Source organism: Panthera tigris, chromosome D1, assembly GCF_018350195.1.
Source record: "Panthera tigris isolate Pti1 chromosome D1, P.tigris_Pti1_mat1.1, whole genome shotgun sequence".
NCBI classification, from domain to species: domain Eukaryota; kingdom Metazoa; phylum Chordata; class Mammalia; order Carnivora; family Felidae; genus Panthera; species Panthera tigris.
Genome location: NC_056669.1, coordinates 112015843 through 112038540, shown reverse-complemented (window position 1 = coordinate 112038540; position 22698 = coordinate 112015843). Strand labels below are relative to the sequence as shown.

The window sequence follows — 22698 nt, the reverse complement described above, 5'->3', positions numbered from 1 at the left end:
GTCTGGCCCTTGGCCTTTCCCCCCGTAGGCGACCGGGAGTACGTCCGGAGCATAAAAGAACAATACTGCTACGTGGCTTTGGACTTTGACAAAGAAAAAGCAAAAACGGACTCGCCTTCCTACGCCCAGAAAGTTCAGCTGCCCGATGGCCAGGAGGTCACCCTCGGGCAGGAGAAGTTCTTCTGCCCCGAAGTGCTTTTCCGGGCGGACCTCATGGGTGAGTGGTGGGAAGGGGCCAGGGGTGGGCCCAGATGCACACAGTAGGGCCGCTGTACGGGGGACGGAGCCCGGCCGTCACAAGGGGGGCGCTGTCTTCAGTAGTGAGTAGGTGCCCATTTCTCATTCCTGTGGGAGCAACTATCACTTATTGAGCACCTACTGTATGCCTGTGACTCTGCCGACCTTTGTACGCGGGCCTGCAGCCTTCAATCCTGCCCCATGTGACGTGGCTCACGTTACAGGCGAGGAAACCCAGTGCAGAGCGCTAAACACTTGTCAGGTGTGACTGAGTCCCCGGCTGGACCCCGCACTGTCCTTCCGCTGTGTGACTCCTACTCCGCCTGTTTACACAATAATTTGAAATATGCAAATGGAGACAAAACAGAAGGGCGAAAACCACAGATTCTGAGGGAACCGGAAACATTTTGGCTGATGTAGAGATTTTTTTTTTTTTTTAAAGTTCTAGTACAGGTAACACACAGTGTGGTGTTAGTTCCAGGCGCACGAGTTAGTGAGCGATCGTGTTTGCTTCGTATTACAACCCCCCAGCTCCATCCACGTTGCTGCGAATGGCAAGATCTCATACTTCTCTGTGGCTGAGGAATATTCCCATGCGTGCATACCGCCTGTCCTTTGCGGGGCTGTGGACAACAGCCAGACTATGGGAGCAGCCCCAGTGACCTCGCGGTTCTGGAGGAGTACTGAGTCGGCTAAGCTCCCTGGCGGGCATGGCAGAACAGGAACAATGGGATGGGTCGTAAAATTCCTTGATGGGGAAGGTTTCCAGGTCGTCACGGAAAACCGGCCGTCTCCTGGAATCCATTGGTGAAAATAACTCGCTGCATCTATGAGGGACGGAGGGGAACAAGAGGGACAAAACCACTTCCCAGGATTAGTACCTAGGCTTAGTACCTCGTCAGGATGTGGCTTTTACATCTGGCGCGGGCGAGCTGAGTTTACCTCTGCTCTCCTCATTGGAGTTTGCGGGGGATAAAGGCTTCACACATGGCCCATGCCCCCCGAAATATTAAGTTGGATAAAGGAAACCATCGTCGGATGAATTTTCTCACCCACAACGTGACCCTTCTCCTCCGCATCTGGGGGGACCTCAGTGAGCGTGAACACGGCCAACCCCGTGATGAGAGCCGAGCATCGGCGGCCCGCGTTCACGTTCATTGGGCCAGGCACGTTCTCGATGATTCTGGCAAATCAGCCTTTTCATTCTTTATCCCGAGGCTGTGCGGTAGGTGCTATCCCAGGTGAGGAGAGGGAGTAACCGTCAGGCACCCCCGCCACCCCTCCCAGAAGCTGTCAGTGCTGAACACACCGGAATAAACGCCCTTGTCCTTGAGGGCTGTTCTCTGCATGCTTGTGTTTATGTCTATGCACTAATGATGAGTCAAGAAGGTGTCAGGTAGACGTATTGTGGCGATCGTTGTGCAATATATACAAATAATGAATCATTAAGTCGTACGCCTGAAACGAATATAATGTTGTATGCCAATTTCACCTCAATAAAAAATAATTTCTTTTTTTAAAAAAGGAATCATCAGTATAATTTTTCAAAGGCCACCCGAGCAAGGACGTTGCCTCTGCAGAAATCTGTTCAGAAAGTAATAGGTGCTGTTGCATTAAAGGTTAATAATTGTCAGTAACATCTGAATATAAATCATCTCAGATGAGAGAGGAGAAGTAATATTTGTGTATTTAGCCATCAGCCGTTGAGCCCCACACACAAGGGCCCTGTGGTTGTTGGTGCTGATGTTTGCCCACTGTCCTCAGAGCTGAGATCCGGGGGGAGCCCATGACCCCCACCCCCCCCCACCCTGTGCTTGCAGCTGGTAGGAGAGATCCCAAGGGTGAAGCCGGCCGAGTCTCTGGCCCCCAAACTTCTGTCTCTTTCCGCCTGTCCCGACAGGGAGAAACGACCTGGGCATCCATATGAAGGCCTTCCAGAGCATCAGCTCCTGCAGCCCCGCCCTCTGGAAGATTCTCTTCAGCCACATTGTCTTGTCTGGAGGTACCGGCTCCTGTTCCGGCCTGCGGTTCCGGATGCAGAGAGAAATATCCACCCTGGTTTCCCCTACAATTAACGTGAAGGTACGGTCCCCCTGATGCACCCTTTGGGGGCTTCCTGAGTTCATCCCACGGATATTTCTGGAATAACAGGGTTTCTGGTGTGCCAGGCACGTTGTCAGGTGCTCGGGGAAGCATCAGTAAACAGAAGTGTGGAAGATCCTTGGCGCTTACGTTCCGGGGGCGTGGGGGGAGCCATAAACAACACGAATCCACACAGTAGGGAATAAATGTGTTAGGAGGGGCTATAAGTCACAGGGGAAGCCACGGAGGAAGCAGGGGTGAGTGGTCAGGGTGGGTCTCCTCTGGAAGGAGCAGGGGAGCCACGGGGATATCTGAGGAAGCACAGAGGGAACAGCCCCTGGGGCGGCCCAGAGGCGTGCTTCCAGAAGGAAGGGCTTCGAGGGGCTGGCCGGGGCTGAGACAGGAGAAGGGCTGTGTGAGGCTTGTACCCAGAGGACGGGGAGGTTTGAGCAGAGCCAGGCTGGACGGCGGACTTTGGGGGCGGGGCGCAGACTGTCAGGTGCAGGTGTCAGGTGGGCCGGGGATGTAGGGGTGAGGGGCGAGGGTCGCCGGGGAGGAGGCAGCCTGAACGGCCATCCCTGCGTGGGGTGCGTGGCTCGGGGAGACAAGTGGTGCTCTGGTGCCTGTTGGAGAACAGATCAAGGATGTTACAGAGTTTGGAGCTGGGCCGGGGGCTCTGGCGGGCTCCACGAGCCCAGGGAGGGGTGTAGACGGGAGGAGGACGGGCTCAGGTGGCTGGGGGAGAGGCAGGCCCGAAGCCCGTCCCCTGCTCGAGGAAGCCCGTCACCCCGCCCGGCCCCGGCCTTGCGCCGGCTTCCCCCGTCGTCTTGGCACCCTGTAAAAGCGCGACGTATATATTCAGCTTTAAGTTAATGGCCTCTGCCTTTTAGAGGAGTGTTAGCTTTATGGAGAACGGAGTAGAAAGGGGAGAGTTCTACGCACTCCCCGCCTCGGCCCGTTGCACACACATCTAGCTCGAGCGTGACGCGTCTGTCGCCCAAGGGAACCGGCATCGGTGCCTCACTGCCGACCCACGTCCCCGGCTCACGGAAGGCTCCTCCCGGGCTCGCACCCTCTGCCGGTTTGAGGGGACGTGTGGTGGCGGGTGTCCACCCCGACGGTCTGACGGAGTCGCTCCCTGCCCTGGGGCTCCCGTGCCCGCCTGGTCACCCCGCCCCTGCCCCCGGCAGCCACTGGCCCTCTCCCGGTCGGTCCCCTGGTTGTCCCTTCCCCAGAATGTCCTGGTCAGACTGACTTCTCTTTGGCCCCGGTTTTCACAACTGCTTTTCTTTTTTTCTCCCTATGAAAGTGGCTCGCGGTCATGGCAGAAAACCTACAAGTAAGGTCTAGGTAAGGGGTTGGGAACTTCTGGCCCCCCTTAGCACAGTGCAGAATGTACCTCGCTGACTGTGTCTCTAACTCGACCGAGCCAGCTCGGGCACAAGCCCAGCCTGGCTGGCCGAGGCTGGAGGGACAGACCCACCCACGCCATGGGGGTTAAATAAAGGCCTCCTTCCGCCTCGGCCACCCTGGGCCGCCTCCACTGAGCTGTCCTCCTGCAGCCTGCTCTTTGCTTGCTTCTGGCCTCGCGGCCTCTGCTTCTACGCGGTGTCCCATGTCAGCTGGGCCTCAGGCAGGCCGTGGGCCCCCCCGACCTGCCGCGCGGGGGCCCCCACAACGGGCTCCTACGTTGCAGCTCTTGGGAGTCCCTGCCGGAGACGCCAGCCCCGTCGTGTCCCGAGGCTCCCGCTCACCGCTACCCTTTGCACCCCCCCCTCCCCCCGCCAGGTCAAGGTACGGGCACTCGGCACACCGCGTGGGCAGGGGCTGAGCCGCTACGTCCCCGCAGACCCACGGGCTCTGCCACCAGCACACCCGCCAGGGTCCAGAGGCGGGAAGTGTGGACAGACTGAGTCCCTCTGTCCCTGAGCTCCCCAGCAGCCACCTCACGCCTCAGCCCGGCTTTCAGGCCTGCTGGCAGGTGGGGGACTCTGAGAGAACTTTCTGGCTCAGTTCTCGGTGTCTTCTGCTACCTGCCCAGAGCCCCACCTGCCCCCTGGCCTACCTGCTTCCCTCCCTCCCTCCTTCCCCAGCCGGACTTGGTGGTGGCCGGACTACGGTGGCCGGACTTGGTGGCCAGACTTTGGTGGCCGGACTTGGTGGCCAGACTTGGTGGGCCACGGTGACATTGAGAGTGAGCGCAGGGCGGCCATCCGTGCTTTGGGCAGCGTGGGTCCATCCTCCCTTCCCACCCCTGCCACCGGCCGGCAGTCACTGGGACAACAGAGAAGATTCGTGAATTCCCAGGAAAGGCAAACCCGGAGACGCACAGAGTCTCCCACGTCGGAGCCCTGTTCGTACGCGTGTCACAGCATGCGCAGGAGGGTGGGACGCTGTGACCCGCCCATCCCTTCCATTGCTTCCTCACCACGAAATAGTAGCTGTCGCCGCCGGCTTCCGTGCCCGAGAGGCACGCCCACACAGGGTTCCTGAGTCTGCAGTCGGCCTCCACGATCGCGTGCTCAGTGCCGTCCGTGGCCTCGGGGAGTTGGCACGGGCCTGCCTCCTCCCTGCGGATGCCTGCGGCCCCATTATTTCATCTTACCCGCCGTCCCAGACCTTGGCCCCTCGGGCCCTCGTGCGAGGCCCCGCGCCCTTCACGCGCCGGCTCTCGGGGGCACTCAGCGTCAGCGCCGTGGCCTGCAGTGAGGTCACTAAATCAGAAGGGACGGCACAGCTTAGTCCCGAACGGAAGTCAGGGGCGTGTGACCTCCTACCTCCCTGCACTGTGTCCCGACCGCTCCCGCAGCGGGGATCTGTCCGGCCGTCGGCTTTGTCCCGCCCTGCCGGCGGCCCAGCTGACGTGTGGACCAAGCTTTTCCACCCACCCCTCTTCTGAGTCCTCAGGGAAGCCCTCCAGCCCCCCAAAACTCCTCCATATGAAGCTCGAAGGTGCACCTGTCTCCCTTCACTGCCACCGCCTGATGCCCTCCCGTCTGGACTCTCCCTGGAAGGGAGGGGGTGCAGCGCATTTAACCTCCACAGCGCCCCCCCCCCCCCCCCCCCGTCCTTCCTCTGAAGGGGGAGAACCGCTTCCGAGAGCCGCTGGTTCCCACGGGCCAGCCTTCAAAACGATCCTTCCTCCCGACAACCCAAATCCTGCCCTAACAAGATTCTTGGGATAAAGCTCTGCTCACCATTTACCCTTATTTGTTTACAATTTTTTTTTTCTGCCTTAGAATCCATGTGTACACGTGGATTTCCTGAGCCAGAAACGTGTGCTCGGCGTCAGGCTACTTGAACAGATGGCCAGGTTGTGCCCGGGAGCCGGCGGCCTCCGGGCCGGTCGGCACAGGGGGACAGCGGCTCGCGCCCGTCCGCTCGTTCGGGCACGGGGACGTCGGTTGCTTTTCTAGGCTTTTCTTTGCTTTTGCCTTTTTGGGAACTGAAGGGTAGCCGACACACGACGTCACGTTAGCTTCAGGGGTGAGACCCAGCGGGTACGTTGTGCTCACTGCGGGTGTGGGGGGCACCTGCCACCAGGCAGCCCCATGACAGTGCCATGGTGGCTGAGTTCACCTGTGCCTTCCCCCACCGGAAGCCCATGCCTCCCACCCGCCTTCACCCCTTCTGCACGAGGCCCTGGTTTTAAAGCTCTTCCAACTGGCCGGATGGAAAGCACCCGATGGCTCTAATTCGCGTTTCTTTAATTCCTGCTGAAGGTGAGTACTTCTGTAGGTCTCCCTGCTGTTGGGAGTTTGTCCTCTTAATTTTCTTTTTTGTATCATTTTTAAAAAATGTTTTATTTTCTTTTTGAGACAGACAGAGACAGGGAGTGAGCAGGGGAGGGGCAGAGAGGGAGGGAGACACAGAATCCGAAGCAGGCTCCGGGCTCCGAGCCGTCAGCGCAGAGCCCGACGCGGGGCTCGAACTCACGGACCGTGAGGTCACGACCCGAGCCGACGTCGGATGCTTAGCCGACTGAGCCACCCAGGCGCCCCCTCTTTTATTTTCTTTTCTAAACTTTCTTAAACCTTTTGCTTATGTCAACCCTTTGGCCGTTTTTCTGTTGGTAGTTTTGCGTTCTCCTGAATGCGTGGACCGTCCCAGTTTGGGGCACGCTTTTGTTTGCCTTTGCGTGTGTTCAGAGAAGATGCAGAGGTCACAGGTGACTCTTCCCAGTCACAGCCTGTGGGTGGCAGCAAAGACGGGCGGAGGGTGTGGGTGCCTGGGACTCACTGTCTCCTCTCTGCCTGATGCCTGACCCTGAAGGTGCTCTGTTCCCCGCTCCTGACTCACCCTTTCGGCAGCGTTTTTTCTCTTCACCAACAGCAGCCGATGTTTTCGCCCCAGGCCGGGTTCTGTGGTGTGCCAGAGCCGGTGAAGGACGGTAACCGACTCTGGTGACTCATCCTCCCTCACCCCACTGCCACCCGGACTTTCCAAGTCCTCGCCCCAGATCCCCTTTCCCCCCGGATCCCTGTAGCAGTGCGTTTGCCTTCTCGTTTTACAAAAACAAGGCTGTCCTCTCCTGATGTGTCTGTGGGCGTCAAGGAAAGGCAGTGAGCGCGTCAGGATGACAACTGTCTGACCTTGCGCAGGTGACTCGAACCTTGCAGAGCAGTGGTCCCCCCCTGGCGATGGGAGCACGGATGTCTGGCTCCTCCCAGCCCAGAAGTGCCCTGACCTGGCTTGGAGGCTGCCCCCTCTCCGAATCCAAGGTGCGGGGAACGCACGCGGGGGCAGGTGTCGATGTGGGAGTCAGAGCGAGGCACGGTGCGAGTCTCCAGGGCTGTGCACCCCAACGTTCAAGGGGTTTCTCGAGGTTGTTTGTGACTCTTGTTTGCTTATCTGTATTTTCTAATTTTTCTGCAAAGCACCCATGCCTCCCACATGGACGTTAACCAACTCGGAGATGTGCCGTAGATCTCAGAGTGAGTCTCAGAGCCAAGGGTGACTCCTTCCCGCTCTTGCTCCTTTTGTCCCGTGCTTTGAAGCTACGGGCAGTCGGCACGTGCACCGACAAGCCCCTGTAAAGGTTGGAATGCCTTGCATTTGCACGGAGGGAAGAAATGACCGTCCGGGAGGTGTGTTCGGGAGGTTTATGTCTCAAATTTGGAGGAGTATTTTGATTCTGGCTTCTTTCTCTCCCTCCTCTGACCCCTCCGCCCCTGCCCCGCCCCCCTCCCCTCCCTCTCCTGCTCTCCCCTCTCTCTGCCTCCCTCTCCCTCTCCCCTCTCTCATAAACAGATAAATAAGATATAACTTCTGACTCCACGTACGGCGCCTGGGTGGGGGGTTCCATCCTGTGCTCGCTTTCCACCTTCAAGGACGTGTGGGTCACCAGCCAGGAGTATAAGGACATCGGTTCCTCTGTCATCAGCAGGAGAAGCTTCTGATTTGTGGCTTTGTGGATGCCGTCTTCTGGCCCACCAATGCCAACTCCACCTTGGCCGGGCTGATCAGTGCTGAGAACCAGCTCGAACGTGAGGGTGGCCAGTCCTCCCCGGACTTCCATCAACCTGGTCAATAAAGGACAGACAGTCTGGGCAAGGCTGGCAACATCTTGGGAAACGCTCACGGGCAGTGGCTTTGTTGATGCAAGGTGACGAAGGGGAGGGGATTTCTGCCGACCCCCGTGGATTGGTCAGCACGGCTGAATGTGTGGCAGCAAGGGACATCCCCCGGGCTCAGTGCCGTAAACAAAAGTCTGTTTCCCACTCATGCTGCATGTCCGATGAAGGCCAGCGGGGCTCTTTCCTAGATTGTCTTCATGGCAGAATCTGACCCACAGAGCAGACCCCGTCTGGAACATTGTCATTTACTGGGGGTGAGCACAAGAGTGCCCGGTGGGCCTTTCACTGGCAATGAAACACTCCAGCCGGACAGGGACTCGGGGCACATCTGCCCACAGTTAATTGTCCGGGGCAAGTCACACAGCCCCCAAGCACCACAGGGGCTGGGAAGTGCCATCCTTCTGCAGACGTGACACCCCAAATGGGAAGGATGAAGCACGTGCTCTGGTTCAGGAGGGCACTGTTGGGGTGGCAAGGGGTTGGTGTCCTTCTGGTGGCTTTAATCCTCATGCCCGGCTGTGAGATTGGTTTATTAAGGCTGATTTCATGATTCAGGAACTGAAGCTAACAGAGGCTAATTAACTTGGTGAAGGTCATTACACAAAGACTAGGAGTTCAAATCTGTGGATAAACCTTGTAGGGGTGCAGAGGGTGAGCATTGCAGGGGAGAAGGAACCACAGACAGTGCAGAAGCATTTCCCCCACTGAAGACACGTTTTCCATGTGGACAGAGCCCTGGGAGAGTCCCACACACAGACGCTGCCTGATGACACTTCCGAGCATGGAAGGCGATGAATAAATTCTAGAGGCAGTGACAGAAAACAGCAGCAAACAAAGAATCCCATGAAGAAATGGGCAAAAGACATGAACAGACACTTTTCCAAAGAAGACAACCAGATGCCCAGCAGACACATGAAAAGATGCTCCACATCACTCATCATCAGGGAAAGACAAATCAAAACCGCACTGAGACACCACGTGACACCTGTCAGAATGGCTCACATTGACAACTCAGGCAACAACAGATGTTGGCGAGGATGCGGAGAGAGAGGATCTCTTTTGCACTGCTGGTGGAAATGCAAACTGGTGCAGCCACTCTGGAGAACGGTATGGAAGTTCCTCAAAAAAATTAAAAATAGAACTACCCTCTGACCCGGCAATCGCATTACTAGGTACTTATCCAAGGAATACAGGTGTGCTGTCTCGAAGGGACACATGCACCCCAATGTTTACAGCAGCACTATCGACAATAGCCAAAGTACGGAAAGAGCCCAAATGGTCATCGATGGATGAATGGATCAAGAAGATGTAGTGTGTACACACACACACACACACACACACACACACACACAGGAATACTACTCAGCGATGAAAAAGAATGAAATCTCGCCATTTGTGACAACACGGATGGAACTAGGGGGTATGATGCTAAGTGAAATTAGTCAGAGGAAGACAGATCTCTTATGATTTCACTCATGTGGAATTTGAGAAACAAAACAGTCGAACATAAGGGAAGGGAAGCAAAAATAAGACAAAGGCAGAGAGGGAGGCAAACCATGAGAGGCTCTTAAATACAGAGAACACACTGAGGGATGCTGGTGGGGCTTTGGGTGGGGGGATGGGCTAAGTGAGTGACGGGCACTGAGGAGGGGACTTGGGATGAGCACTGGGTGTCATCACGTAAGTGATGTAAGTAAGTAGGCACACGTAAGTAAGGAGATACTCTGGCGGCAAAGACCCAGAAAATTTGCCACCCCCCTCCGCAGACGCGCACAGCCACGCAGGACCTCCTCCCCGCTCCGGGCAGTGGTGCTTGAAGGTACAAATCAGGGTACTTGTCAGGTAGTAAGCCCTTACGGAACACTTTTCTTACTTGTGAGCGGACAACTGAATCCAAAGCGACGTGAGGCAGACGGGCCGCTGCCCTTTTTCATATTCTGACTTTTGTACCATATGCACGAAACTTTAAAACGTCACTTAAGGGGGCGCCCTGGGGGGGACTCATGGGTTAAGGGTCTGACTTCAGCCCAGGTCACAATCTCGCGGTCCGTGGGTTCGAGCCCCGCGTCGGGCTCTGTGCTGACGGCTCGGAGCCTGGAGCCTGCTTCGGATGCTGTGTCTCCCTCTCTCTCTGCCCCTCCCCCACTCATGCTGTGTCTCTCTCTGTCTCTCAAATATAAATAAAAGTTAAAAACCTAAAAAAAAATCACTTTAAATAACTTGGGGGTAACCAATGGGAGATAACAGTGAACAGCACATTTGTGGCATGAATTTACAAAGGAAAGCTGGAGAGGGTCATGCCAGGGGACTGGGGACAAAATAAACAGATGTCAAATAAAATCCAAGAAAAATCATTAGAAGAATCAGATATTTCACTTACGAAGGGCGAGGAGCAGCTGTATTTGAGATGTAAATCTTTTTACGTCTTTCGATGCATGTAGCTTCAAGACTCGGCAAGCGAAGGGGATGGGATCTAGAATACGGCGAGAACATTTCGGTCTAGAATACGCCAAGAGCTTCTCGACCTAGAATACGCCAAGAACATCTCCCATTCGGGATTAACACGCCCCTGATCGCAGCGTTCATTTGTGTCCCCGTGAATGACCATGCCGTTCACGCAGCTGCTCAGCCAGAACCTCTACAGTAATTCTTTCTTTTTTTTTTTTAGTTTACTTATTTATTTGGAGAGAGAGAGACAGAGAGCGCGAGTGGGGGAGGGGCAGAGAGTGAGGGAGAGAGAGGATCCCAAGCAGGCTCCGAACTCTCAGTGTGGCACCCCACGCGGGGCTCGGACTCATGAACCATGAGATCATGACCTGAGCCAAGACCAAGAGTCGGACATGCCACCGACTGAGTCCCCCGGGCACCCCCCGCACCCCTGAAGTCATTGTTGATGCTTCACGACCACGGCCCACATAAAAGATTGGCAAATTCTGTCGATTCTACCCGCTAACAACATCCAGAGTCCAAGTACGTCCCACATGCCGCTGCTCTCCCAGAGGCCATGCCTCCACCGCCTCCTCTGGGCTTGGCGACAAGCCGCCCCCTCCCACCCAGCGGCCCGCGCGGTCTTTGGGACACAGGTGCCATCACGGCACTCGTGGCTTAGGAGACACTCACTGCAGCCTCACCGACACACCTCCCAGCCACCAAGATGGTTATTAGAAAACAAAAACCCCAGGAAACAAGCGTTGGCGACAGCGTGGGCAAGTCGGACGCTTCGTGCACAGAATCACCACGCGAGCAGCTGTCCTGCCTCTGGTGCTCGCCCGGAGGCACCGCAAGCAGGGAAACGTGTGCACACGGCCTCCACACCGCCCGTGTCCATCGCCTGCTGATGGGGTCCATCCACACAAGGCAACAGTAGTGAGCCCCAGGGAGGAGATTCTGGCACCTGCTTACAGCCCTGGGGACGTGACGCTGAGGGAACCGGGCCCGTCACAGATGCTGCGAGATCCCACTCCTACGAGGTCCGTGCAGTCGTCAGACCTATAGAGACAGAGACCGGATGGGCGCCGGGGCGGGGGGAGGGGCCGGGGGTCCGTGTGTCGCGGGAACAGAAGTTCAGTCGGGGACGAGGGGCAGCTCTGGAGACAGATGTTGGTGACGGTCGCGAAATAACGGGAACGCACCTCGTGCAGGTGAGCCGGGCACTTAGACACGGTTAAGATGGCGAAATCCGTGCCGTGTATATTTTGTCACAACAAGCAAAACAGTCCCCCGTGGCCCCTCGTCCCAGAAGGAGACACACAGGCTCAACTGGGTCTTGGCCTGTGTGACCTGCCCGGCCGCCGCCTCTGTGACATCATGCTCCCTGCACTGTGCCCCTCACTCCCCTGCTCTGCACGCTGCTCCGACTCACTCCCAACCCGGGGCCTTTGCACGTGCCAGTCCTGCTGCCCGGGACACGGGGGCCCCAGACAGCTGCTTGCCGACTGGCTTCCTCACGGCGCTCAAGTCTGTGCTGCAACTTCCTTTGGTACGGGGCCCCTTCCCTGACCGTACGGCCCTACCCCCCACCACTCTGCCCTACTCACCCCTGGGAGCTCCTATCACCCCCACCTAGTGTCTGTCTGTCTGTGAATCGTCTGTCCCCGGCCGCATCGCCCGCTCTGCCGGGGCAGGGGCTTTGTTCCCTGCTGAGTCTTGGCACACTGTCCCCCAAGACGGTCGGCAGTTACTTGTTGAACAAATGAATGAGTGAATGAATGACAGAGATGAACAGAAGGGAGAAACGCAGGTAGATGAGAACATCGTGGGCCGGTGTGCAAACTCACGGGGAGATTTCTTCGGAATCGGGTGGACTGTAGATTGCACCGGCTACGGGGAACAAGGGGAACGTGAGCAAGCTATGGTCGACGCCTGCCAAGTGGAGAGGCACGCCCGCGTCTCCGGGGCGGCTTGTGGGGGGCCGGGCCCCCTCGCTCACTGCTGGGGGTGCGTCCCGTCGGCAGGGCTCTGGGGGGCGCTTTAATTGCGGTCCCTCCTCCCGTATTCTAGTTCGTGTTCTCACTGGACGAGGTTCTGTTCCCGTGCGAGACCCTTCCGCGAGGGCCTGCTGGCGACAAACTCTGATGTCTGTCTGACAGTGTGCATATTCGGCCCACCCTTAAAAAAGAATCTTCACTAACAGCTCACGTGCCGTGAAAGCGTCCCACTTAAAGCGTGTAACCCGGTGGTGTTTGAGGTGTTCACGGAACTTGTCACCAGCACCGCTCTGATGACCCCGGAAAGAACCCGGTCGCCACCAGCCCTCACTCTCCCCGCCCTCCCCTACCTCCCGTCTCTGTGGATCTTCGTCTCACAGACATTTTATGTAAGTAGAAATCACGCGGCCCACGGCCTTCGGGACTGGCTCCTCTCACCGAGTGTGTCTTCAAGGTCCATCCACGTGGTGCGAAGATCAGCAATTGTTTCCCTGTTACTGCTGAAGGACGCCCCCTTGCACGGAGGGACCCCATTTTGTTTGTCCGTTCGCTTTTTGACGCTCACTGCTTCCAGTGTAGACGCATAAGCTCCCTCCCCGCGGGCTAGACCGGACCGACCTTCGGCTGACCTTGGGTGCCGTGGGGTGAAGATGGCTGGAGGCCGGGTCCCAGAAGCCCTGCCCGGAGGAGAAGCACTGAGACCCTTAGACACTCAGCCAGCACACTGGTGTTGGGGTGATCCGTGGACACGGCGGGCTGGCCGCTAAAGCAGCTGGTGCCTCCGGGACCGATACACGCGGGGACACACCCTGGGGGGAAACCGAGGCACTGAAGCTTGGTTTTATCACGTGAGCCCTGAAGCCGGCCAGACCTCGGGCTTCCAGCTCAGTCAGATGAAAAAAATCGCCTGCCCTTTTTTGTTCTACACGTTTTCCTTGAGCTTTTCTTTATCACCCGGGAACCAGCTAACCCTGCGCGATACAAGGTACGATCTGCCATAGCCAACTAGGAAATAACGTTCGGGAAAGATAACACAACACCCGGGGAGGAAAGCCAGGCGCGTAAGACGTGGGAGACTCACAGGAAGAAAACCGCGAGCTTCCACGGGCACGCCAAAGGGGATCCGGACGCGGGGATGGGACAGCGCGGCCCGGCCCGAGAGGACAACGCGCAGGGTGTCTTCTCTGCCAACAGACTCCTCTGCGAGGTGTGCAGACAATAGCCTTTCCTGACAGCCGGCAGCCCGCCCCGGCCCCGGCTTCTCCCCTTCCCAGCATGGCCCAGTGGCATGGTCCCAGCACGTCACAGGCATTAGGCTTGGGGTACAGCTGGTCTGGACCCTTATCGTCCTGCACTCTTTCTCCCTTCTGGATACTCCCCTGGGTGTGGCTTGGGGGAGGTTTATACCCACCCTGCCCTTCCAGGGTGGACGTAAGACCAAAGCCTGACTCAAAAGTCCCAGGGAAAGCTCAGCAAGACAGGCCAGGGAGACTTACTTCCAGGACATGGCTGCTGGGCAGCCGCTCCCTCCATGAGGATACCAGCCTCTTCGATGACAGTGTGAGCTGCTGGCAACGATCGAGGTGAAGGGGACACTGCTTGAGACCGAAGCCATCACAGAAGAACCTGGGGTGGGGAAGGAGGAAGAAAAAGAGAGAGACTGAGATCCACCACAGCGCTGCTTGAACCAGCTAGGCCTGAACTCCACCTGAGGACTCATTAGTTGAGAGGCCAGTAAATCTCACTGCTGTTTAATCTAGTTGATAATTAAAGTTGATTCTTCAGAGCAGACGAGGTCTGGGACACAATCACGTGACTTGTTGGGGCTATTTAACCTTTTCCTTGTCTGTGTACGTGAACCCTAATTTTGCGCTTGGACTTAGTCTCAGATGTGCTTTTCCAAACACCCAGCTTTAGAGCGTGAGGATTGGATGCGTTCATCCGCTCCCTCGTTCTCGTTCTTTCCAAGAGCCCCCCTCCGCGAGGGTTCGTGCGGTGGGGTGGGTGGAAGTCAAGAGGACCCACGTCTGAGTCCTAACTCAGGCACACTCTAGTTGTGAGGCCTTGAACCACTCGGGTCCCCTCTTCCAGTCACTGTTCTGCCAGCTGCGAAAGCGGGTGTGACCCAGCGAGCGGGACCTGCGAGGTTTTGTTCCGGAAGGGTCCTGATAGAGCCGCGCGTCTCCACGTCTTTGCCATCAGCACCGTGAGCCCGTGCAGGTTCCCCAGAGCGGAAGCCAGCCTGGCCGAGAGGGCCGTCTCTGCCCCACACCCCAGCCGCCAGAACAGCCGACTTGCACAGAAGAACGTTCTGTCGTCCCCGCGTCCCTCTCCCACACCCGCCCTCCAGATCCTCTGGCTAAAGTTTGGGAGCACCGACGTGTACCGGGTGCCATATGTTGGTGCTCGGCACGAAGAGATAAGAGGCGTTGCCCCTGCCTCCCCTGAACTCAGCGAGTGTCTAAGGGAGGTTTTGGGGTGCAGGGGGTGCTGGCGTGAGGCTCAGAGAGGTTCGTGGGTTCCCACCCCGTGTTCCATGTGGCGGGAGAGAAACAAATCACTGCCCAAGTGTCCACTGCCAGGCGCGCCTCACCTGACTGGCGAAAAGTCCTCCTGGGGAAGAAAGAGCCGAGGGGGGTTTAAACCAGGAATAGAGCGCCACCAGAATCCAGGCAGGGCGGGGTCGCTGGGGCTCAGAGAGGATGAGAGCCACCCGCGTCCAGAGATCAGCAGGACGTGGGGTCTCCCGACCTTCCGTGTGGTCTCCCCCATTAACACTTGTGCCTCAGAAAGGGCGACCTGTCGGGTGTCCCATTGGCCGAGGGCCGTCCTTTTCCTGGGTGGCCAGGCAGGTGGCAGAAAGAGCCAACGTCCTGGGGCTGGGGACGCGGGCTCTCCAAGGAAGCCTCTGATTCTGGCCGCCTCTCCCCTTGGCCAAGCTCCCCCAGCTGTTCTCGGCTGATGGCCTCCAAGCCTGTCCCCAGAGGCTGCTCGGAGCTTGCTTTCTCGGAACAGAACGTGGATGCGGGATGTAGGGGGAGGTGTGGACGCTGTAAGGTCGCCCGTGGCACCCCAGGGGGCCCCATGTGGAAGCTCCCAGCCCTGCCCCGGCACAGGCGGCCCATTCCCTTTCCTCTCGGAGGCTCCGGGGAGCACCTCCCGGCGTGATTCAAGATGGGGCTACCGAAACCTTCCAGGAGGTCCAGCGGGGCAGTGGAGTTTTGTTCCGGAAGGTTTGTCCAGACAATGGCTCCTGGTCATGGTGCAGAGCGGTGTCAGGGTCTTCCACATGAACAGGGGGTGGCTAAGAAGCAGCTCTCTGGGCTTGGAAAACCCCAGGCCGCTGGGCCACCACCTGGGGGGAGGGGCTCGGGGAAGTCTGAGACCACCTGCACGCGCCTCCCCCCCCTCCACCCCGCCATGGCCTCCGTGGTCTGGGGAACTCCCCTTCCCTGGGGCCAGGAAGTCACCCGTGGTCTGGACATGTCTGAAAGGGCAGAGGGGCACGTTCTCCAGTTGGGTGTCTCTCAGCCCCTGCCCGCTGTGCGTCCAGGGACGTCAGGCGAGCACGGCCCTTGGTGCCCTGAGTGGTACGGGTGGAGGGGCGTTCCTGAGCCTGGGGCCCCAAGCGGGCTCAGAGCATGGATGAGGGGGAAACTCGGGCTTCCTGGGTACCACAAAGTAAGGTGAGGGCCAAGGAGCCCTCGCAGCCAGGAATGAGAGGGGATGGAACTAGGAGCCTCCTTCCCAGAGGGGCTGCTGGCAGGGACCCCTGAAGGGGAGGGGTGGGAGCTCCTGGAAGTCACACAGCAAGTGCCCACAGCCAGACCACAGACCACAGCAGCGACACTGACCAAGGGTGGGATGGTGTCCTCACCCCGGACAGTCAGGTAAGGAGCCATCTCTTCTCTCCGCCTCCACCCTATGCACATTGGAGCACCCAGTGCAGCCAAGAGGATGGGGCGTGATATAAACAAACCCTTCTGCCCTCCTCACTCAGCTGCTCCCCTGGCAGAAGTCAGGGCTGGGCAGTGGGAAGGGGACATAGAAGAAGGTCTTTGAATCAAATGTGACATCCACTCACCCACCCACCCATCCATGCACCGTCCACCATCCACCATCCACCCATCCGCCCATCCACCCATCCACCCATCCATCCATCTGTCCACTCAACCATCCATCCATCCATCCATCTGTCCATCCATCCATTTATCCATCCATCCACCCATCCACCCACTCACCCACCCATTCACCACCCACCCACCCACCCATCCATGCACCGTCCACCATCCACCATCCACCCATCCACCCATCCACCCATCTGCCCACTCAACCATCCATCCATCCATCCATCCATCCATCTGTCCATCCATCCATCCATCCACCCACTCACCCACCCATTCACCACCCACCCACCCATCCATGCACCATCCACCATCTACTCATCCACCCATCCATCTATATGCCCACTCAACCATCCATCCATCCATCCATCCATCCATCCATCTGTCCATCCATCCATTTATCCATCCATCCACCCGTCCACCCATCTATCCATCTGCCCACTCACCACCCACCTACCCATCCATCCACACATCCACTCACTCATTCATCCACCCACCTATCCATCCATCCACCATCCATCCATTTATCCATCCATCCATCCATCCATCCAAACATCTCCCCTTCTCTCCATTCACCCACCCATCCAAACACCCATTTATCCATTTCTTACTTTGCCTGAGCAAAAGTCAGGGCTAACGTCGTGGGAGAGGGGTACTAAGGGAGAAAGGCCTGAATCAAACAGGACATTAACAATCCTAAAACAAACAGGACCAAGTTGCAGAAAAAAATAATGAGGCTGTCTCATCCCTAATAAAAGCGTACCTTGCTTTGTGCCAGCCCTGTCCTGAGAACCCTCTACATGTTACCCCCTCAGTCTGCACTGCAGTCATGGAAGAAGGAGGAGTTACAGTTATCCCTATTTAGAGGACACACACACGGAGGCACCTGGGGCCATACGCCTAAGGCTCAATCCCAGGCAGTTGACTGGCCCCAGTATCCTCTCCACAGTAACCAGAAGTATCTCAACAGCAATAGAATCGGGTGAGCTCTCCCCCAGACGCCCTGCTGTTCAATGAGAAAGAGCAGGGGTGAGACAGGGTCTGACAGCATAGTCAGAAGCAACTACTGGGAAAACGATCCACATTTGTATCCCCTTGACAAGAGGGGAGTCCTCTTAATAGACTCCCCAATAGTCCTCAATAATAGGTTCCTCAAGAGTCCTCAATAAGAGGTTCCATACACACATACCCAGAAATCTGGCTTGCCTGTGTTCTCCAGAGCAGTGTAACTATCAGCATCCAACATGCGATGAATCATAACCACTCAAGAGTGAGTTTCTCCTATTAAATACACAACAATTAGTGATCCTAATAGTCCATTACAATTTAATTGGATGCTGAACATTGCTTTGTTAAAAGCCAGTTGAGAGATTAGGGTAAATCACAATAAACTCAGCCTCCAGATGACTTTCCTATTCCTGGAGAATTGGTCCTAATCCTTGGCTGGGTTACTGCGTGTCACACAGTACGGGCAGCTCAGACCCCAGGGGCAGTCATTCCCCAGGAGTGACTTCAGGTATCACGATGCTCTGACCTGGGCAGGGGCAGTGAGGGGAGATTGCAGGAAGGCTCAACTGGGGCCATTCTGCTACTCCCAGGGTTTCCTAGCCAAACTACAATTTCAAGTGCAGTGCGCCCCTCCCCAACTGATGCAGGATGCCCCAGCAGCTCTGGGTGCACTCACTGGTCCCAGCCCAACCTGTGTCTGTGTACTTGAGTGGGGGCTGTTCAGGAATATAGAGGCTGGGCTAGAGATGATCTGAGGGTACTACTTCCTAGTTTTTATTTTCATTCATCCATCCAACCATCCAACCATCCATCCATCCGTCCATCATCCATCCATCCAACCATCCATCATCCATCCATCCATCCATCACCATCTATCCATCACTCCATCCATCTCTATCCATCCATCCATCCATCATCTATCCATCCATCCAACCATCTATCCATCATCCATCCATCCATCCATCCATCCATCTGTCATCCATCCATCCATCATCCATCCATCCATCATCCATCCGTCCAACCATCCATCCATCATCCATCCATCCATCCATCCATCATCCATCCATCCATCATCCATCCGTCCATCGCCATCTACCCATCACTCCATCCATCTCCATCCATCCATCCATCTCTTCAACCATCCATCTATCCATCCAACTATCCCTCCAACCAACGATCCATCCATCAGTCATCTACCTATTTATTCCTCCATTCTTCACTCATCTGTTAAATACTGAGGCCATGCTGTGTAAGTATACAGGTTTTTAGTCAAACTGCGTGTATCTGAAGCCTGGTTCAAATAGGCTCTGTGACCTTGACCAAGTTACTTAACTTCCTATGTGGCACAGTGTCTTCATCCACAAAATGGGGAAAATAACAGGCTCAGAAACTCACCTTGTGGGTAATTCATGCTCAAGAAACTGTCATTATTACCAAATCTTTACCAAGAGTTGTTGGGAGCCAGATGCTATGGTTTTAAAGAGAGGTGCAGAGAATGTTCTGAGGTGCAGAGGAGTTTCTGGGGGCGGCTTCACGGAGCGGCAGGGTGCTCGGGGACCATGTCATACTCAAGTTTCTCAGACGTGGGGAGAAAGGGAGATTACCTTTGGAACCTGGCAATTACACGTCTTATGCTACTTGGAAACAAAGACAACACTGTCATCGATTCCTATGTCATCTGTTAAAGTCACCGCTCCCCTGCTCGTTTTTACGCAAAGCGCGACACCACAGGAAGCTGAAGAGATCCCGCGTAAGATCCTGGATTAACGTGTCGAAAGTGACTTGGCGTTTTGAACCCAAACCAGTTGATTTCCTGAATTTTGGTGAAGAGAAAAGCCCTCAGTTTCCATGTCTCCAAAAGAGGTCAGACCCAGGCGACGGTCAAGATGGCCACACACGCCGGCCGAAGTCGGGGTGCATCCAGGCCGCCCCACCTCCGAGGCTGCCTGTTTACGGACGATGTTGACTCTGCAAGCGCAGTGCTTGAGGGAAAGGGGACAACTTAGGAGGGAAATGGCTGATTTAAAACTAAAAACCATGCCGTGTAGCAGTCAAGCTGACTTGACTAGTGGTATCGAAGCCTGCCCGTTTGCTCCCTGCCTGCCGTGGGGGTGAGCCGGCCGGCCGGTCCGAGGTCAGGAGTAAAGAGCGGGACAGCGGTGGGTACCCGTCTGTCCCCAGCACGGTGTGGATCCCAGAGTGCCGTGGGCCAGCGTGTTGGGCGAGATCCCAATCTCAGCGCACGACAATCTTTGTGGGAGGCTCCAGCGGGATGGAGGCCTGAATTTTAATGAAAACGTCTGCGTGACGCAGCTGAGAAATCATCGGCTTCTCCTCCTCTCAGCGTCCTTTCTGAAGGAGGATGGAATGATGGAGAAGGGGGAACTTGGAGCCCTGGCCCAGCTCGGGCAGCTCACGTCAGCTCTCTGAGGTTCTCTCTGCGCATCAGTCCTGGGCTCCAGTCCTCCCTCCCTGCCACACACACACACACACACACACACACTCCCCATCTCCATCTGTACCCTTATGCCTGTACGTATGTCTATCTCTATCCTTATGTCTCTCTGTCCCCGTCTCTGTCCCCATCTCTGCGAAACCGCACGTGCAGGGCATTTTGTCAGAGCTTTGCCGCACTAGGCGTTGGCACGAACCAGCGGCTCTGCGACCTGACGTGCACCAGAATCATCCGGAAGGCTTGTTGAAACACCAAGTGCTGCCCCTCCCCCAACGCCCAGCATTTCTGAGCAGCAAGAGATCCCCTTCTAACTAAGGTTCCCAAGGCGATGCCGATGCTGCCGGCCCGGGGACCCCACTTTGGGCGTCCCCAGCATAGGCGTTTCCTTTTGATATCTGAGTGGGTCTTTGCAGGCTATGCTTCCTATGTGTCTCCGCCACAAAGCAGGATCTATTTTGTAAAGATTTAGAGATTTCTAAAAAGTGTCTTTGTAAATGCATGGCACGAAAGAACGAGTGTATTGTCATGTTTAGTTAACAGATGGACCTAATATATTGACCCAAAGTGTATTTAAGGTGCTCAGAGAGAGGGTAGAAAGTTCTAGAACTTCCCTTCCCCCAAGCCGGCCCAGATCGGGGCCCCTCAGTAGCCTGTTCCATGATCCTTTGAGGCCGTGGAGGATCCCTGTCCCCGGCCAGCTCAAGCCTTAGCAGGTGCCCATTTGCCAAAGCCCCGTGTCTGCGCCCTGACGGCGGTCCCTGGCGCGTTGTCTGAAAATGGGCCGAGGTCCTCTCTGCCTCCCCTCCCCCTCTTCCCGGGGAAATTTAGACAAAAGCTGGCAGCTGTTCCAATTGGCCAGGAGCAGGAAGCTGGGCGTCTAGGAGGGGGCACTCTTCAGAAAGGCGGATGACTGGAGCTCGTTTCTCCAAACAAAACAGATCGTAACCCTGACCCCCACCGTCCACAGGGCGCCACCGAATTCAGAAATTCAGACCTACTTCATCTCGTCCTTGCCATACTGCCTGCTTCGTCCTAAGCAAGGATTTCACACTGGTTTTTACTCGCGACAGCCGTCGCATCCCCCAGCTGTTGACTTGGGGTTGCTCTGCCGCGGTAGGTCGTTGGGGAGCAGGCACTGCTTGGAAAAAGAGCGGGAGTGGGGAGCGGATGGGGAACAGAGGTTGGGGCCCCCATCCCAGCTCCCTCTGGTGTCTTCCTGGTCTGCGTTTCCCAGAAGGCCTTGCAGCAAGTGGTCCAGCTGGGATTCGCCTAATTGAAAGTGCGCAGAAGGCAGGGGGACAACCGCCGCTGGTGACTTCTGGGAGCTGTCTCTAGACTCTCTTCTGGTGGCCGTGGTGGCCGGCCTCTGGAGCCGGAGGACAAAGCTCGCAGCTTCCCGGTTGAGCAGGTGACTTCGGGTCAGCGAAGAGCAAGGGGCTTTGTTGGCTCAGTTTTGCTTTCAAAGTCGCCCCCGAATCTGCAGCTCAGAACCCGTTTCTTCAGCCTCGCTAACGCTTCCACTCGCCCTGGGGTCACCCACGGTGAACCCTTTCTGTTCTAACCGGCTGGCACGGACCCTGTTTTCCGCAACCGAGCCCCGACAGGAGCCACGCAGGGAGGGGCGCATCTTCTGGGAGAAGGGCTCTCATTTTCATCAGCTTCTCGCTGGGGCCATGACCCAAGAAAGCCCGGAGGCCTCACCCATTTGTGATCCTCGGGAAGTTCTGCTGGGTCAAGGCGGGCGTCCGGGGAGCTTTGAGGAGAATGCTTCTAGAAAGCTCTGCTAATTTGTGCCCTGCCCATCTGGACTTTCAGATCTTGGGTCTAATTAACGCACTCGCCCGCAGCCATTTCACCTTTAATTCAGTTCCACAAATTCAGTGATTTGTTTAAGACACACGCACAGCGTAAGCCTCACCGGGTCCTGTGCTAGGAGCTGGGGAAGCAGACGCGCCTGCCGCAGGCCATTAAATCTCCCTCCGGAGAGGGGTCCAGGGAAATGTGCCCCTCGTCCCGTGAATTCTGGTCCCCTGGCCGCTGCTGGGTCCCCCCCCATCCCCCAGCCGGGTCCCCCCCACCATCCCCTAACCTGGTCCCCCCTGCCCCCAGCCGGGTCCCCCCATCCCCCAGCCAGGTCCCCCCCACCATCCCCTAACCTGGCTCCCCCTCTGCCCCCAGCTGGATTCCCCCCCATCCCCCAGCCGGGTCCCCCCCACCATCCCCTAACCTGGTCCCCCCCCCGCCCCCAGCCGGGTTCCCCCCACCATTCCCTAACCTGGCCCCCCACCCTGCCCCGAACCGGGTCCCCCTGCCCCCATCGGAGTGCAGCCAGGACGCCTGTGAGCACAGCTGACGTCTGCTTGTGATGACGGAACGTTTCCAAACCCCAATCAGGCAGCGTTGGTGCAGGTGCTGGAGGGAGACTGGACGAGGCCGTCGGGAACCGCAGGGACTTTTTGAGAGTTTAGGGGGACTCCGGCGGCCTGGAGCGTCGGGTCACTGTATGTCCTCTCGCTTCCCTCCCCATCGCAGAGCCTGACTGGCCTGAGTGAGCGGGCGGCCTTTTCCCTGCCTGTGCCACTGCGGGGACAGCGGGTGGGGACGGCGGGCGGGCGGTCACCTGCTCAGAGCCCGCAACTGCCCTGACGGAGCTGCAGCTCCCCTCGCAGAGACATAGGTCGTTCCGCTGCTACCTGACCTCCAGCTGCTGCCCAGCTCGGAGGGTGCAAGGGCTGGAGGGGGCAAGGACAGGGGGGCCGAGGGCAGGTGGAGTTTGAAGGCAGGCGGGG

The 22698-nt window shown here is 57.1% G+C and overlaps 1 protein-coding gene across 9 annotated transcripts in view; it reads left to right on the top strand.

The window, feature by feature from the left end:
• Nucleotides 1-21490, top strand: part of LOC122231416 (actin-85C-like) — a 41628-nt gene extending 20138 nt beyond the window's left edge. For 5 of the 9 annotated variants that reach the window (XM_042959419.1, XM_042959416.1, XM_042959418.1 and 2 more), the window contains 3 exons: nucleotides 29-217; nucleotides 2138-2319; nucleotides 6921-7323. In XM_042959419.1, the coding sequence (XP_042815353.1) occupies nucleotides 29-217; nucleotides 2138-2319; nucleotides 6921-7223 (674 nt within the window). In that variant the 3' untranslated portion in view covers nucleotides 7224-7323. Of the gene's footprint in view, nucleotides 1-28; nucleotides 218-2137; nucleotides 2334-6920; nucleotides 7324-7569; nucleotides 7894-20876; nucleotides 21023-21143 lie in introns of those variants that run through there. The other 4 variants (XR_006208653.1, XM_042959420.1, XM_042959422.1 and 1 more) reach the window with 4 other exon arrangements.
• Nucleotides 21491-22698: the final 1208 nt, after the last annotated feature.